The following is a 17,869-nucleotide window of genomic DNA, read 5'->3' on the forward strand; positions in this document are numbered from 1 at the left end:
TGCATTAAAATTAGATGTGAAACTGGGGAAAAATAATCTAACTACTGAGGCCACAAGAACTTTGCACATCACTTCTGAAATACAGGACTCATGTAAAGAAAACTCACTCAAAATTCAGTGAGAAAATAAGCTGCTAGCACCTAGCTACTAGTCTAAATACAAGCTATGTTTAGGCTTTGAGATTACATTTTTAAATCCCCTCAAAACACCAATTATAGCCACAAGTGCAAAATGTCTTTTTTTTTCCTCCTTTTTTCCTCCAATGGAAGCTTATTACACATCTAGTGCCTATTTTCAGAGTGACATTTTGGTCTCACAAATTTGTCCTTGAAAGCTTTTTGCCAAGTTTTATGGTTTTTGTGACAAATCAAAGTTGAGCAGCTGGCAGGTAATTAGAAATGCAGTCAGCTCACATGTCCTGGAATGTCCAAAGTTTGCTGCCTAGTGTTCCAGAGTTAAGCAAAAACAGATTTCTAATTTAGCATTAAGAATGTCTCTCACTTTGACATAATTTTGGTGTTTTGGCCATCTGACTGCAGTGATAAATATCAGTGTTAACGAAAACACCCGAGTCAGATTCACAAGCAAATACAAATAGAACCAGAGTGGGGAGACATCACCTTCTGTAGATATCAAGTGGCTGAACAACAACAAAAAAAAGGCAGGATAAGAAGTATTATTTATTCTTCTAAAGCCTAAGGTATTTTACACCAACATGCTCTGGAACACTTAATTAAAATTCTTTTCCTCTGTCTCAACCTCTTTTTACTATATGCTAATTTCTTTACAATGTTGAATGACCTGAGAATTAAAAACTTTGAGTGGTGAAAATTAAAAAAAAAAAGCTTTGTGCTTTTACTTTGTATTTTCTGGGTGTACACCAGTAAATAAGAATCCCAAGTTCCTTTGGAAAAAAAATAGCATGGAATTTTTAACACTTCCACCTGAATTGAACTACATAGCTGGAATTTTTCAGTGTTACCCAAAATACAATTTTATTTATATATTTTTAAATGCAACTATGGGTTAAAAAAACAACAAAAAAAACCCCAAACAAAAAATTAACACACACACACACAAAAAAATAAAATCACCAAACAAGAAAAAAACCCAATCAACCAACCCCCACCCTCCAGTGCCAACTAATCCAGAAATCTGCAAAACACAGAAAAGAGCCAGGTACTGCTATGGTCCAGCTCCAGCCTATGAAGCTTAATCACTGCATCAGTCTTTACCCATTCCTGGAATAATTCTAGTCGTTTATTGTTTTGTTTTTTCGCTGTTCATTTACTGAGCTTTCACAGCATAACTATAAGCACATATTCATATTAAACATTAAAAATTAATTTGCAAAACATCACTTTTGTATTACAATGCACGGAGAAGAGTAAGATGTGCAAACCAAAAAACGCCACTTTCTCCACATCTCTAAGTAAGAGGACTGCATCATGCTACAAGCAAAACAGATTTCTAGCCACATTGCAAACTTTAAAAAACCAGCATGTATCTCATTCAATTTAATTAAAAATGCAAATCAAAGCAAATTTAACAGTGGTACTCTTCTCCACATATTGCAAAATACGGTTACAAATGAGGAAAGGATTACTTCAGCTGCTAAGCTAATCTGACACGTATCTCTGTTGTCATGCCTTTCCTGTCCATTACTTAATACATAAACTCAATTATACAGTTTCAGTTACGCAGTAGCTGACTTTTAGGTTAATATACAAACTGTCAAGATGCAGCTTTTGATGAAACATCTACGCTCTTTTCCAATTTTGAATCCTGAAGACACTTCAAAATTAAGAACCCAAAACTGCTGACTGTAAGCATCCAAAAATACAGCTGTAGTTTCACTATGGACAAGTTGTAGTCCGTTAGAAAAGTAGATCATACATACAAAGGTATAAAGAACATTTAAATCAGTCTTAGTGGAAGGCAGTCCTTGAAGAAAACAATGCTCCAAGCAAACATTTGCTGAGTAGCACTCTCACTTCAGCCCTTCAGGGGCATGGAAGATTTAGCAGTCTTCTCAGTAGATTCTTCCTCGGCTACGATTGCCACGTCCTCCCCAGCCTCTTCCTCGTCCACCCCGGAAACCACCTCTTTGCTCTGAAATAAGAGTTGAAACTTTTCATGCAGGTTTTATGCTGAACACAGATTAAAACAGAATAGCAATATCTGGAGGTATTAGTTTTATATATCTGACAGTGCTTTGTATCAGTTTTTCAGCCTCTGAGCGTGGGTGACAATTTGTCATAGCAGCCTCTTTACTTGCCAGAAGTAGGATAATGGACCTACAGGAAGACAGGAATGGGCTGCTGCCATTGCTGGGCCTACTCATCCAGTCTGCAACTGCTCTTGTGCTTCACCCAAAAATACAACTCACAGAGAGACAGAATCAGTGTGACTGGGAGCACGAGGACATAACTGTGGATGCACAGTGAACCTGGCAATTCCCAGAACTTCTGGATCAGGTCTGCAACATCAGCAGTGGCTGTAATAGGAATGCAGCACAGGTCCAGTCGTATGACAGGAGGTGACCCAGCTCTGCTATTTGCAGCAACTGGCCTGTCCAATGGGAAATTGGTGCAAGTGCTGTGTGTCATAACAGAGAACACAACAGTTCAATTACTAACTCTACTAAAAGTAACTTGCAAATGACATTGTTTATAGGCTGGTAACACTCAAACACTGCAATAGATCAACAGCTAGGAAAAGACCACTATACACAAAAATTTGTGACAGTACAATTTGATCTTCCAAGAATGTGGTATTTGTTCCCCCACCCTGAGATACAAGTGTCACTAGTCAAAGTTTTTCCAAACTGCCTAACTTACCGTAAGAAAAACTACCCAGATTACTGCTGTATTTTCCACTAGGAGGATTATATATTTGCCTGGCATCCCTTTTTGGTCCTGCTGAAGCTTTCTTTGGGGGTGAACTTGAGGTTGTATCTTCACTTGCTCTTTTTTGACTGATAGAAGAAAACAAAAACATGTCATTACACCCTTGTGGTGACACGCACAGGAATAGTAGTTCAGCCGCAAGGATTAACCACTGGAAGCCAGCAGCAGCTAATGAAGATGCCCTGAATAATAATACCTCAGAAGAGGAAGCAGGCTAGTCTCCAGTTGATTCAGTCTACTGTATCTCTAAGCAAGACTAAGATAATATTTCCACAGCCACAAGATGTGAAACTTTCATCTCATGTGCTGTGTATATATAATATACACAGCTTGGAAGTTAATTTTTACTGTTTACAAAACAAACACCACTTTTTTTTTAAATTAAGAACTCTTACCTTGCATCTGCCTTCTGTACTGGTTTCCAGGACAGTGTAATTGTACTTTTGTAAGACGGAGGAATGTGGAAGAGATCCTATGAAGGCAAAATTGGACAATTTACAGTTAAATTCATGTTGATTGCACTTCAAAACTTTATTCTGTAGTCTCAGTTAAGTAGCTAACCATTAATTTCCAACAATTTTAAATCCTTTTTGAAGTCCCATGGCACAGGGAGAAGGCATGTGCTTACTGCCTTACTAGGAAATTCAAATACGATTTGAATTAACAAAATAGTGTCTTGTACTGACCAAATATAGAATCATATAATAGTTTGGGTTGGAAGGGGCCTTTAAATACCATCTAGTTCAACCACCCTGCAATAAGTAGGGACATCTTCCACTAGATCAGGTTGCTCAGGCCCCCATCCAATCCAACCTTAAATGTTTCAAGGAATGGGGCATCTATAGAGAAGCACAAGCTTTCTCTCCCTCCCAATGTGTAGTGTGATAGACCAATTTAGGGCCAAGATGACCGTCCTGATCGTTACAGGAAACACCTCAGGAAACACCTCAGCACCTGGAGAGGGCATTCCCAGAAACCCACTGTCAGATGATAGTGGGTTTCACAAAAAGGAACAAAGAGACCCCGATGGCTTCCTGAAAGTCCTCAACAAAATGGGGAGACTTCCCAGCAACACACTGATAGGATTAACAAAGGATGGAGTGTTATGGAAATAGCATGGCCTTTCTCTGCAACATCCTACTGGAACACAGGAAGCTGACCCCTAGGCCTATGTCGTCTGTCTATCACCCCCAAAATTAGTATTGACTATTGTCACTCAAACTGCCTAAGAAAAAAAAGTATAAAAAGAGATCGGACATGAGCAAAATCAGGGAGAAATTCCATCATCTCTGCGGGGGTAACTAACGAGCTGCCCTGTCTCCTTCCACTCCCTTGGACATTGTAGGGGTAAGCAACCATTTACTCTGCTTTCTTTACCTTGACCTTGCTTTATACCTTATAGATTACCCTCTTTCACCTTTACCCCATAGATAGCTTATTTCCTAATTGTACTTTGCTTTATAGATACTAATTTTACCTTGTAACTTACCAGGTATATATCTTACTTTTTTTTTTGTCCTATACTGTACTTTATTGCCAACTCATTCATGGTTTCCTTTAAGGTGTGCATTTCCTTATCTTAGTGAGTTAAAATGTGTGTTAGTGGGAAGTGGCTATATTTTTTCTTTTTTGCTTTATGTTAACCAGTGTGTTTAGATTTTGTTCTAGGCTTTGTAAACTGGTCTGTCATGGAGGGGGGTTGCTTGAGTTTTGTACTAAGGCTTAGGTAGTTGTGTTGTTTTGTAGAGCGTGCTTCTGGTTTTTGGGTTTTTTATTAGTTAAGTGCAATCGTGCAGTTAAACATTATCACCAGCAACGCCAACCCTGCAGCAGTTTGTCACATACTGGCATTAATAAAAGTTATTTTGTGAGCTGCTAGTTAGTCCAGTTTGTTTCTGGTGCTGGCAGCCTCGTAACCTGTAGGAGAACTTTGCTGAGAAGGTTCTCCTTTGCTATTAAGAGCTGTCCCCGTATCAGGGTATCAAAAGTCCTGTCCACTGCAGTGAATCTGTCTAGCGAAGGGTCTCTTTAGGTGAAGTGTGGACAGACTGTTTTGGGCCTTAAAAGGCTTTGGTATTCTGGGGACACTGATAGCCAATAAAAAATATATTAATACAGGTGGGACAAGAAATCTCTGCATTTCTTCCCCTTTTCACGTGACACTATGAACACCAAGCATCTTAAAATGAACTACAATGGCTCCTGCAGGGAGACATCTGATATCCCTACAATATCCCTATGATGGTACAAGATAGGCTTTGCAATACCATGGGCAAAGTTTTTGGTTTATTGTGTAAGAGTGAAGAAATAGAGAAAAAGGTGGTTAGAAGAAATCAGAATGGTTTCATGGGCTCCAGACAGAAGTCTCTTTCTGCAGCCCATCTCTTCTAGACTCTTTGGAGACAAAAGTTTTGTATAGTACCTGCTTTGCCTCCTCCCTGCTTTACATATCCTTGCATCTGTTTAAACTATTCCTTACCCCTCAATGCCACTGCAGGAAAGGGAAATTACAAGAAAAAAGGCTCAGCCAGAATCCAGAGACCCCTAAAGCAAGGTGGTCTTATTCTGGGGGCAACCAGTGCTGCAAAAAAGGACCAAGAGCAGCAGTAGCAGCAAAAGCTAAGTTGCTTGCATAGTCAGCAAGATCCACCTCTCTTCAGAAACAGTAAAGCATGGCAACTCTGAGCTAGCTAACACCAACTAACACAATACACAAAGTAGCACAATACAACTTGGTTCAAATCTATTCCTTTCCGCTGCATAGGTTACTCTGCTGTGAGAATTTACTCCTTCATGATGTGAGGACTTACCTTGATTAAAACATTAATGTTATTGGTTATTTTCAAGGCAACCACTTTAATCTTGTTCTGTAAAAAAAACCAAAACATCACTGAACACCTATTCTAGTAGTTTTACGCCAACTGCATTTGATGATGTTACATTAAACTGGCTGCTCTTCCTAGTGAATTGTTATAGCAATAGTAACAGTGAAAGGTGTATACACTTCTGAGTTTTCATCACAACTACTCTTAGGCTTCTTGCAGTTTTACACTAACTAGTTGCTTTTATATTCCAGTATACTTCTCACTGGTGTTTTTTCGCACAACATATGAAAATTTCCCCTTCAAACCAGCACAGAGCACAACTAACCCAATTATATATGTGGATACAGAGAGTAGTTAGCAGTAGAAACTAAAAGAGCATCTTTGCTGGCAAAATGCAGCAACAAGTAAGATGCATTTGCAATAATGTTAGCAGTATTATTCCCTTAATCTATTTGCATACTTACAACTGACTGCAGCCTATCAATATGTGCCAATCGTTATTTCAGTAGGCTCAATCAGAAAAATCAGAATTCCCAAACAATACTTACCTCCTCTGTTTTCAAGGCTTCTCCTGTTTTTCCTTGAAGTGCCAGACGAAGCTGCCGAATATAAACCTGCAACCCTCGAGCAAAATATTGTAGCCTAAAAAATTCAAAGCAATCTGTTAGTAAAATTTACATAGTCCCATAAAAATAAAAGCATAGGCAAAGGGAAACTGTAATTTTTTTATTTCTTTTTTTTTTCACTTTAGGAAAAATGCTCAAAATAAGTCATCCATCAATCTGATTTGTGCTTCTTTAGCATCCAGACAATAATTCACACTTTCGTAGTCACAGAATCATCAAGGTTGGAAGAGACCTTGAAGATCATGTAGTCCAACCGTCAACCCAGCACTACTGTAATCACCCCTAAACCATATATCCAAGTGCCACATTGAGACGCCTCTCGAACGCTTCTAGAGACAGTGACTCCACCACCTCTCTGGGCAACTTATTCCAGTGCCTGATCACCTTTTTTTTTTTCTAATATCTAATCTGAACCTCTCCTGGTGCAACATAAGTCCATTTCCTCTCGCCCTTTCATTTGAGGCATGCCAGGAGAGACTAACCCCCACCTCACTACAACCTCCTTTCAGGTAGTTAGGGCGGGCAATGAGGTTCCCCCCGAGCCTCGTCTCCAGACAAAACACCCCCAGCTCCTTAAGCTGCTCCTCTTACAATTTCTGCTTCAGACCCTTCATCAGCTTTGTTGTCCTTCTCTGGACATGCTCCAGCACCTCCATGTCCTTTTTGAAGAGAGAAGCCCAAAACTGAACAGAGTACTCAAGGTGTGGCCTCACCAGTACTGAGTACAGGTGGACTTCCCAAATCCTGCTGGCCACACTATTCTTGTTACAGCCTAAGATGCCATTGGTCTCTTTGGCCACCTGGGCACACTGCTGGCTCATGTTCGGCTGCTGTCAGCCAGCACCCCCAAGTCCCTTTCTGCTGAGCAGCTTTCAAGCCACTCCTCCCCCAGCATTGCCTGGGGTTGCTGTGGCCCAAGTGCAGGACCTGGCACTTTGCCTTACTGAATCTCATGCAGTTGTCCTCAGCTCATCAATCCAGTCTGTCCAGATCCCTCTGCAGAGCCTGCCTATCCTCCAGCAGATCAACATTTCCCCCCAAGGTAGTGTCGCCCATGAACTTACTGAGGATGCAGTCAAAACTCCTCTGCCAAATCACTGGAAAGATGTTAAACAGGACAGGTCCCAGTACTGAGCCCTGGGGAACTCCACTGACATTTTCTAATACACACTTTCTAACAGAACGCTAACAGTTGCCTCTAAATGATTACCTGATTTTAAAGTCTTTCAATTTCTCTGCATTCAGCTTGGCTGTGAGGAAGTCTGGAAGCTTACGACCTAGCTGATGGAAACTATACAATAAACACTCCACATGACTGAATTGCAACTTGGGCTCTTCGTTGCCAGCATTTTCCCCGTTCTCTGCTTCCTCTGGAGGAAGGGGCATATACTCCTAAAGAACAGAAAGGAAAAACAAATGCATGAGACACATTTATACAGACTGACAGCTCTTTTGCAGTGTTTGAACTGGATGGTGTATTTATGCTGATAATTTAAGAAGAATCCCCCATCTCTATACCAGTGTGATGAACTGCTGAATGAAGTCCTAGTGCAGGTGGTTTGCTTACACTTATGTGACTTGATACCTCAGACTCAGCGGAAATACTACTGTGGCACTGCTACCACAGGAAGCAACAATGCTTTTGAAATAGTGCTGAACTTGCTTAAAACTGTCAGTGCAGTTACAGTCTTTACTGAGATCAACATGAGTCTCTCATGACTACAAAACTTAAAAAGAAGAAACCCACATAAATCTACTGGATTAAAAACATTATTCAGGTAACAGCTCTGTGTATCTACAAAGGCTTTACATTGCAAAATGATGTTTGACCTTCTACCATGGATAGAGCTACCTCTGAAACAGCCACTTTAGAAAAAGGATAAAGAGATGAATACATAAAAATAACTATTTTGATGAAAACTTAAAAAAATTAAGTGTTTTACATGAATAAGAAATGAATTAGTCTTACCAGTAGTTTGTCAAACAGCTTCTTCAAATTTGATTCAAGCTTTTCCATATCACCACAAAAAGAACTCATTTCAGCAAGAAGCTTTAAAACCTACATGTAAGAAGAGCAGGGTTTTTGTTTGCTAACTGAAAAGTACATAGGCTTAACTTTCAACCTAAAATCAATTATCACATCACTATGGCTGGTACAGTAGAGGTCAGCTATTACAATTAAACCCCTCCCAAACATCAGGAAGGAATAAAAGGAAGAACATGCCTAATCTGTTTTTCATGTCCTCAAACAGAAATACAGGTTTGTGTGTCTAATCCCAACAAGCATTAGTCAACAAGTAAACAAAACTTCATCTCCCACACCTGCAGCACAGCTCACCTTCAGTGAGAGCCACAGAGATCTAACTGAAGCTGTAGCACTGATTAATGTAAGCAAAATTACAGACATTAAGCCACTCCCTTAGGAGATTAAATTAGCATGAGCTGTGCAACCATCATTTTGGTAAATGCTATGTGCTTAAAAAAAATTGATAGTAATATAAAAATGATTACACCGATCTTCTTATTGTACCTTGCCTCAAAAGCATAGGACAAATGACACATGCTTTAAAAGGCAATGCTCAGTCATACCTGAATAGCACAAACTTTTTTCCTAGTGTAGCTACTTTTTCTATAAGCCAAGAAATGAAAACTATTCAAGAAAGGAGTTTTCAATTTTAAAAATAGATGTCTTCATCTAACGTGCTGATTTTTTATTATTTATTAATCCTGAAAGACATTTTAGCTTTGGCTTACCTCTAATTGGATATCAAGACCCTCCACTGAAGTAGTCAAAGAACTGAGGTTTGGCAGAACATGCTCACAGAAGTAAGTAACAAATTTTGTGGAATGAACATTTTTCTGAAAAAAACCCAAACAAACCACTGCATATTATTCATGCTACTCTGAGTTTGAAGGACCTAAATATTTTTCCCCCATCTCTCTGCCACCCTTTTAAATGCCTACCACACAGCTATACTTTAAAGCTTTATTAAACTTCCCTCTAACTGCTAAAACACAGACCCCCTTGCACATAGCTTAAACTCAGAGGCTGTCTGCAACAGCAGCTGAAAAGACTGCTTGCAACCCAAGAATAGGCTTTTAAGTACTGCAATTGCCTGGCACTAAATTTGAAATAAACTCATACAACCTAATGTGAGAATCTTGTCATAATTCAGTGTAACATCCTAAATTTGAAAAAAGAAGAGAGTAACACAAAAATATTTTTGTATTTGGAGGCTTTAAGGATGTTTTCCAGCATTTGAATACAGCAGAAGTTGAAGGTGGAGAAGTACTGATATGTGGTCATTCTAACATAATCGTTCAGAACACCAAAGACAAGTCACAGCCATTAACTTTCCACAATACTCCTCATGCAAAACAAACAAATACATACTGAGAAGAGTGGCACTGCCTGCCGAGTACACTGCTGAAGTCTGTCCACACAGTCTGGATCAGATGGATTGAATGTTTGTTCCAGGTCAGCTTGTTCGGCTACCAGCTCCACTAGCTGTTGCCTCCCACTTACTGTCTGTAAGCTTTTTAATCCAGACAATATTTTCATGAACAGATTAAATTCCTCGCCTGTCACATCTTCCAGAACCTTAGCAGAAAAACAGAAAACACAGTTCTATGGTGGTAATTTGCAAACCTACAAGTCAAACCAACAAGGTGATCAGTATCTAGAGCACATGACCTGTAAAGAGAACCTAAAGCAACTGGGCTTTTCCAGTGTAAAGTGAGGGAGCTGTATGTGGGTGTGGCAAACTAACACTAAACCTTTAATACTTCAGAGCAAGTCACCAAAGGTAGGAGTCAGGTTCTTTGCTGAGGTGGACACAGTGAAAATGAGACAATGATACAAAACTAAAATGGAAGGTTCCAACTGGATAAAGGGAAAAAAATAAATTTTCTTGAGGACAATTAAACACTGAAGCTGGTTGCCCAGAGAGTATAGGAACTTTCATAGAATCATAGAATCGGCTGGGTTGGAAGGGAACTCCAAGATCATCAAGTCCAACCCCTGATCCACTACCGCCGCAGCTATTAGACCATGGCACTAAGTGCCACATCCAGTCTCTTTTTAAAAATCTCTAGGGATGGAGAATCCACTACTTCCCTGGGCAGCCCATTCCAATGTCTGACCACCCTCTCTGTAAAGAAATTCTTTCTAATATCTAACCTAAACTTCCCCTGGCACAGCTTAAGACCATGCTCTCTTGTCTTACTGATAGTTGCCTGGGAAAAGAGACCAACCCCCACCTGGCTACAACCTCCTTTCAGGGAGTTGTAGAGAGTGATGAGGTCTCCCCTGAGCCTCCTCTTCTCCAGGCTGGACAGCCCCAGCTCCCTCAGCCTCTCCTCATAGGACTTGTGCTTGAGTCCCTTCACCAGCCTCGTTCCTGGACCTCCTCTGGACCTGCTCCAGCAACTCAATATCCTTCCTGAACTGAGGGGCCCAGAACTGGACACAGTACTTGAGGTGTGGCCTCACTAGCGCTGAGTCCAGGGGAAGAATCACTTCCTTAGAGATTTTCAAAACCCAACTGGAAAAGCACCTAGAAGTCTGATCTGAATTCAGCTGAGCATAATTCAGCTGACCATAATTCATTGAGCTGATCAGTCTCCTAAGGACCTTTTCCAACGTGAATGATTCTGTGATTCTAATAAAAGTTGCTCTTACAAAATGAGAAGAGCCTAGCATGGTTTTAAGATTCCCACAAAAAACTGTTGCAAATTTCGGAGTGTAACAGAATAGGGTAAGTACAAGATCACATTTTTACAATGCTCAGCTATACATGTGGTTTAAATGAACTCCAAAGCAACACTAATGATAAGGGATGGTTTCATAATACTTAAGTTTGTACTGAAATAAGACAGTCACCTTCTTTGATTCAGTCAATATGAACTCTTCCACCTCCTTTGTCATCACCTCCTCAGGCAATGTTTTCAGTTTTGTAGAAAGGAACTTAATGGCTCTTTCTCTCACAATATCCTCTCCCTGAAGAATTTGACTGAATAAGCCTCCCAAAGTTCCTGAATGGAGAATAAATCAGGTAATGAGAATTATTTTAAAAGCTATGAGCTCAAAATTCTATGCAGAAGAAAGAAGTTCCCTCCTTTAAGACTCCATGACATGTTTTAAAATAACTGCTATACTAACTTTTCAGAAAAACCACAATTTTCCTGTATCTTGACAGAATCCTCACTCTTTCACTGGTCTGTATAATTCAGACCATGACTATTAAGTTCAGTATTGTTTGCAAAACCAAACAGTTACGTGTGTGTCTCAGTTTTGCATTGTACTAAGATAAAAAATTGAGTCCTGTTCTCATCCTACTAGAGACTGGGAAGTATTAATAAAAGACATACACAGAAAAATGTGTCCTTTACCTTTAGCATCCATCTTAAATATACTGAGCAAAGCATTGTTCACCAAATTGAATTCTGCAGAATCATCTGGAGAGAGAAAAAAATCTGATATGCATATACTTGAAATGAAAAGGTAAGAGCAAAAAAATAAAGATCACTGATGTGTAATTACACAATAAGTATTCCATCCTCAGCATTTAGTGATAAACATAACCTGTATTTTTAACAGCTACTAGACTGAGGAAGTTGAAAGCCACGATTATGAAAGATGGAAGCAAAACACAAAGCTATTTGCCACTTTAGCCTCCCTGCCAAAACTTTAACATTATAAACTTAATAGGACTGAAAACCTGAAGGGAAGTTACTAATCAATACACTGAGTTATGTTAAGGAACAGTTGTATTAACAAGCTGACCTTCACTAAATTAACGTCAAATAAAGTAATTTCTTTTTTAACTCCTCTAGGTGGCAGAAACAATTTTCCTCCTGAACTAAATGGAGAAATGCCTAAGTCTCAAAAAACCCAAACCAACCCAACATTTATCTTCTGAGAATCCTAGAGACTTAACCAAGCATTTTTAATAGAAGTTTAAACACCTAAATTTAGCACTCTATAACTAATTGGATTAAAAGTGTATTAAAATCTGATTTTGCACTCCAGAAATATTTATTTTGCATCAAAAATGCACTCTATGAAAGAAAACACCTTTAGGATTTTTCAAGTTCCAGAACCTGGACTGAAATCCAGCAACTCTTTTCTCAGAAGGCAATTTGCTGCAGTCCATAACTGTAAAGATTCCCCCTGTGCCTTGCCTTTTTCTACAGATGCTTTCGGAAAGCTTGAATAAAAAAAATTGTTTTATTTAAAAGAAAGATTCTGAGTTTAGATTAGGATGATTAGTGGCCTTTCAGCAGAAGCAGCAGCCTAACTGCACAGCAATTAGTGGGCGAAAAAGAACAGAAGAAGGACATGAATGGCCCTGGGATAAATTATGAATCAATGTTTTACAGACCCAAAATGGCATATATTTTTAGGTGTGCCACGAGGAGATTGTCTCCTACCTGACTGTAGAAGCTGGGTCAGTATGTCTGCTACCCGAGGAAGATTATCTCCAGTGGCAAATTGAGGCAATTCCTTGATTGCTTGTCGTCGAATCTGCCAAAATTGTCCGTATAGTAGAAATACAAAAATTTTAAGATGTCAAGAATTACATAAAAAACCACAAACAACTATTTTCACATATTTATGAAAAAAGTCATATATTTTTCTTAGACATAAGCAGCTCTGGAGAAAAATCAAATTCAAACAGTACCTTTGTTCACAAAATTATTCATATGATCAACAAAATAAAGCATGGAATATGTGTTATTACAGAGTTTTATTTGCTAACAGTTTTATTTGCTAATAGTTCCACAGTTGTGCATATGGCAGGAATAAATCCTACGGTTTACAGTTCCCAGCACTGACAAAAATCCTTGAATGATCTCTCTAAATTGTTTAAGACCAGATAAACAGAGATCTTCAAAGGTACAGCTTCTACCAATATCACAGAAGCAGTATGAAGCATCTCAAACTTCTGCAAGAATACAGTCAGAATCACATCCCCATGGTTCTCAGGTGCAAACAAGATTTTCTTGCCTCCCAGCAGGAGTTATCAGAACCAATTACCACTGAGTGCTTTTTGATAGGGAAACATGTAAATGCTATTCAAATAATCTGCAAATTTCTTTCTACAGAGCTATTCCTTTGATCAATGATGGGAGCGAAAAAGACAAATGAAAACTGATGCATCTTTCCAAAGTGAATTCTTTAACTGCAGGAATACAACTATGTTTAGTTGTCAAAAGACCAACTCTCCTCTCCCTAAAGACACAGCCTGATAAAAAAATGGAGAAAATTATAGCAAAATATAAATTCAATGTATCAACTTGTTACAAGGTTATTATTCTTACAGAAACATCTTCATCCTCGCAGAGGTCCAACTGGGCATTGATAGCTGAGTCAGCTAGCTCAGGAAAATGCTTGAAGAACTTAGGAATAAACTGAGCTGCAAGTCTCTTCTCCTTGGCACCTCCTTTCACACCATCCAAGATCACTTGGTATGCATCCTTATGCTGAAAGAGGAAAACCAGAGTATATAAATGGAAAAATCTTGGGTTATTCTCAAGACAACAGAAGACTTTTTCTCGCCCAATCTCTTCAACTGTTTAAGTGAACTATATTATACAAGCTTCTTACAAAGGAGTAGATTGTTCTCTCAGACTGATGTAACTGTGCCAATTTCATAAAATTTGCCTCTGTTGCCTGGCTTTTACTGTTATTCCAGTTTCTGTCTATTCAAGTGCTCACTGTTCCAACTGCTGGCCTTAAGGCTGACAGCTCTTACACATCACCTGTGATTAGATTAGTGCAAGAAATTATATGATCAGTCACTGAACTTGGGCAGTTTTTCAAGGAGTTTATGCCTTTTGTCTCCTCGCTTTTTGTCTCTTAAGTAGAGGTTACCTTTCCCAACAATTGTGCCACTGCAACGGATCACAAATGACTGTTAATGAACAATTGCTAATCAGAGATGCTACAGCATCTCTGACATCTAGTTAACTTATTCTGAGATGAAACACAGTGCTTGAAAGAACTGTTAACAGAAAATAGATACAAAAAATACCCCAGAAACCCCTGGCTGAAGCACAGAAATAAACACTTCAGCAACAGTAGAACATCCTCTAGCTGCTCCAACTAGAATCACTTAGGTGTTTCCGATTTTGTGCTGCAGGACTGAAACTTTAAAATAATTGAAGTCTTTGTTGTGGTTAGTTACGTGTTTGTGAAACAGAAGTCAGCATTATTAGCATACCAGCAGAAATCAGAATCTTCTAATTTTCCTCATGGTTGTGAACAGAATGCTTTAGACAGTTTATCCTACTTTGAACGGCAACATTGACAGCACAGGACATTTTCTTTGCTTTATTTACATTAAATTTTACAGAGCCACATATATCACCACCCCTATAATTCATGGAAGTTTTTCCATAGCAATTACAGATACTAATTTACAAAGCTGTACACTGCATTAATGCCCTTCAAAGCAAGCTGCATTTTAACACTTAGTGCCAATGTTCCTTAAGCACTCCCTTGAGCTAGTTGATAGCTCTCTGTGTTGACAGATTCTGAACTGGGATGGGATACAGATCTGCATGAAGAATAACCCATGAAAAAACCGGTTGCCTTTCAGCTGATCCACATCCCCATCCAGTTTACTCTGTAGCTGTGCCAACAGAGAGCACTCAACAGCAAAGACAGGAATATGCCAGCACAGACTAGCAATGAGCACATGTCATTACAGACACAGGTTCTCAGATTGTACATTAAGAACACTATTTTTGCAGAACACATTACTTAATACATATCAAAAAGCATTTATACAGCAATGCAAGAGAGTAGCCTGTGTTCCATGAATTTGTATTCCTGCATGCTAACTCCTCCTACCATTCAGGCAAAATACAGTTCAGGAAAGAGTTTGTTTTACCCTGTACCTAGCAGCATGGAATGCTCAAGAAAAACCACAGGTAACTATAGAAGCAGCATGATCCTTCAGTTTTGCACATTTCCTCCCAGTAACAGAGGAACATCTACACTGGAGAATGTCCAGACCTTCCTTTTTAGTAACTGTCAATTGCCCTATCATCCTTTAACTTCTCTAGGTTAGTTCCTGTATCAATTCATACCCTAAAATGCCCTGTGACAAGTTTCACAACGTGTTATTGAGAAATGTTCATCTTCCTCTTTAAGACTGCTTCCTAATAGCTTTTCTCAACTTCTCACCTTCATTTCACTCATAAAGTGGACTCATCATACCTAAGCCCCTTTCTCAACTGAAACACTCTTTTACAAGCTCAATACTTCCAGTCTTTTAAACAACTCCTCTTAATACTTCTGGTAGTCCCCATGCCCACGTTCAACATTTCTTTTTTTTTCACAGGGTGACTGTGACTTTTTGTAGTGAGATTTCACGTTCATATGGTTGTTGAAGAGATTATAAAGCAGTAAGTGGCATAAAATTGATGAACGAGGAAAAATTACTCATGGCTTCTCAGAATGCAAAAATTGGAGACATCAAATAAGATGAAATGACAAGTTCAAAGGAGGTAACTCCTTCACAAAGGTTCATGAAGTAATGGAACATTTTACCACACATTTATAGGCCAGAAATATAATCCGTTAAACAAAGCATCAGAAAAGTTCACTGAAGAACAATCTAGCAAGCTACACTCATTACAGAGATGCTGTCTCTGGCTCTGGAAGCCCACAAACTGGAGAAGGGTAAAGCTGGGAGAGCGCTTTAGGGATCATCATTCTGTACTTACCCTCGGAGGTTCTTACACATCTGCTCCCCTGTCAAAGGCTGCATTTCTTAATAATGCTGGAGTTTGTCTACTTAACATGGCCATTCCTACCTCATGAAAGCTACTCACAATAGCCAAAATGATGATGGACCACGTACTTGTAAAACAGCATAGTAACAGCACATTTTACTCTGCATCTCTCCCTGTAGTTCCCAACACTTTATTTGCACTTTGGTTTTGGTTCTGACGTTATGTTTTTGTTGGACTGTCTACCAGGATGTTTTGTTTCACTAGGGCATACTTACACAAGCAAAGTGAACGTTTTTGAACTAAACTGAAAAAAACTTCACCCTCCCCCAAAACAACCACCATATGATTTGTTCTCTCACAGAACTTTTCAAGTGACTATGTATAGTAGCATCTAGTTTAAAATCCATGGCTAGATATGTGCAAGGCTACTTTCCTACCTGTGAACATTATGACAAAAAAAAAAAAAAAGAAAAACACACGGAAAAAAAGTACCTGCTGCTTTTTCAGGTGGACATTTAGTAAAATAAGGGCCTAATGAAACTGCAAAAACTAGTGCTAACTAGCCATAATATTTTATATTGGTAATATACAAAGTCATCCTCTTTTTTTTGAATAATTCTGTAACTGTATAAACAAATGGTAGGCCTTGCCAGGATTTTACAGAAGATAAAATCTTCAGCCGTGAGGGTCGATCTTTCATTCTTGCCTTAAGGAAATAAAAAAAAAGGGCTACAGGCGGTTATCGACTCATGATAGACTTCACAGCAGACTCCACAACAAGCCTCTTAGGAAGACAGCCTGCCAGAGGCTTTCCAGATCTGCACTTGCGCTGGATCAGATCTTGCATAGCTACCGCTGTCTTCTTCTAAAGACCGAACTTCGCCAGGCGAAACTCCCCACCTGACTAGGTAAGAACTAGTTAACACCCGCGACGCCACACTTAAAAGGAGAGCCGCCAACACGACGCGAGTGCTGCAGAAGCACCGTGAGCTGGCGCCGTCCTTGCGGATCCGCAGGCGCGATGCTCACTCAGCTCCACCCGCCCCGTGCCGCCGCGGGTCATGAGCAAACCCACCCCGCGCACAGCCCCGCGGGCTTGCCGGCCATGCGGGGGTCTCGCAGTCCCTCCGGCGGCACTCTACCCCCCTCCCCCCCCCCCCCCCCGCCCCGGCCCGGACCCCCCCGCGGCGGCGCTACGCAAGCCCGAGGCCTAGCGAGGCCTTGCAGGCCGCAGTCACGCCGCACCTGGCCCGCCGTCTCGGTGGCGTCCGCCAGGATGCCGTAGTTGCGGTAGAGCTCCTCCACGGTGGGCATGGCGCGGCGGGGAAGGGGCAGAGCCGCCGTGACACCGAGCCCGCCGCTGACGCCGCCGCCGCTCCGGCCGCCGCTCCCGCTCAGGCCGCGCCGTCAGCACCAGCGAGGCGCCGGGCCCAGAGCGGCCGCGCCACGCCGCCCGTGCCGCGCCCCCGCACGGCGGGAGGTGGAACAGCAGGGCCCGGAACCCCTGCGCGCCCCCGCGCGGTGGCCGCTTCCAGCGGGGAGCGGCCCCGGATGACGCCCAAAGGCATCGCGCTCTCGCCGCCGCCTGGGCTGAGGGGCAGCTCACCGTCTGCTGGTTTTAACCGCCCGGCCCCAGTCCCGACCCGGGGCCTTGGTACGGGGTGCGTTCGTCTGCTCAGGAATGTGCCATGGCCTTTACCTTTTGCAGCCTTCCCCCCCCCCCCCCCCCCGGACTTTTCTTCACACTCCTCCTCCTTCTTTCCCT

At 40.8% G+C, this 17,869-nt stretch overlaps 1 protein-coding gene across 1 annotated transcript; it reads right to left on the reverse strand.

Moving 5' to 3' along the window:
• Positions 1 to 1,238: 1,238 nt before the first annotated feature.
• Positions 1,239 to 17,547, reverse strand: API5 (apoptosis inhibitor 5). Its single transcript, XM_027642529.1, has 14 exons — positions 17,350 to 17,547; positions 13,684 to 13,845; positions 12,793 to 12,886; positions 11,752 to 11,817; positions 11,243 to 11,394; positions 9,755 to 9,961; positions 9,115 to 9,219; positions 8,330 to 8,419; positions 7,571 to 7,752; positions 6,283 to 6,376; positions 5,720 to 5,776; positions 3,305 to 3,381; positions 2,841 to 2,977; positions 1,239 to 2,112 (listed from the first exon to the last, which is right to left on the reverse strand). Exons 1-14 carry the CDS (start codon positions 17,416 to 17,418, stop codon positions 2,033 to 2,035), a joined length of 1,572 nt encoding a protein of 523 aa, XP_027498330.1. The 5' UTR covers positions 17,419 to 17,547; the 3' UTR covers positions 1,239 to 2,032.
• Positions 17,548 to 17,869: the final 322 nt, after the last annotated feature.

Source organism: Corapipo altera, unplaced genomic scaffold (assembly GCF_003945725.1).
Source record: "Corapipo altera isolate COAL_440 unplaced genomic scaffold, ASM394572v1 23b, whole genome shotgun sequence".
Classification (NCBI taxonomy): domain Eukaryota; kingdom Metazoa; phylum Chordata; class Aves; order Passeriformes; family Pipridae; genus Corapipo; species Corapipo altera.

What these genes read in the sequence shown, in the direction of transcription:
- API5 (XM_027642529.1), bottom strand. Translation starts at nt 17,418, where the DNA reads ATGCCCACCGTGGAGGAGCTCTACCGCAACTACGGCATCCTGGCGGAC. An exon ending in GCGAGGATGAAGATGTTTCT is followed by an intron (nt 12,887 to 13,683) that starts GTAAGAATAATA and finishes CAATTTTGGCAG; the next exon opens with ATTCGACGACAAGCAATCAA. An exon ending in AGGCAGTGCCACTCTTCTCA is followed by an intron (nt 9,220 to 9,754) that starts GTATGTATTTGT and finishes GGTTTTTTTCAG; the next exon opens with AAAAATGTTCATTCCACAAA.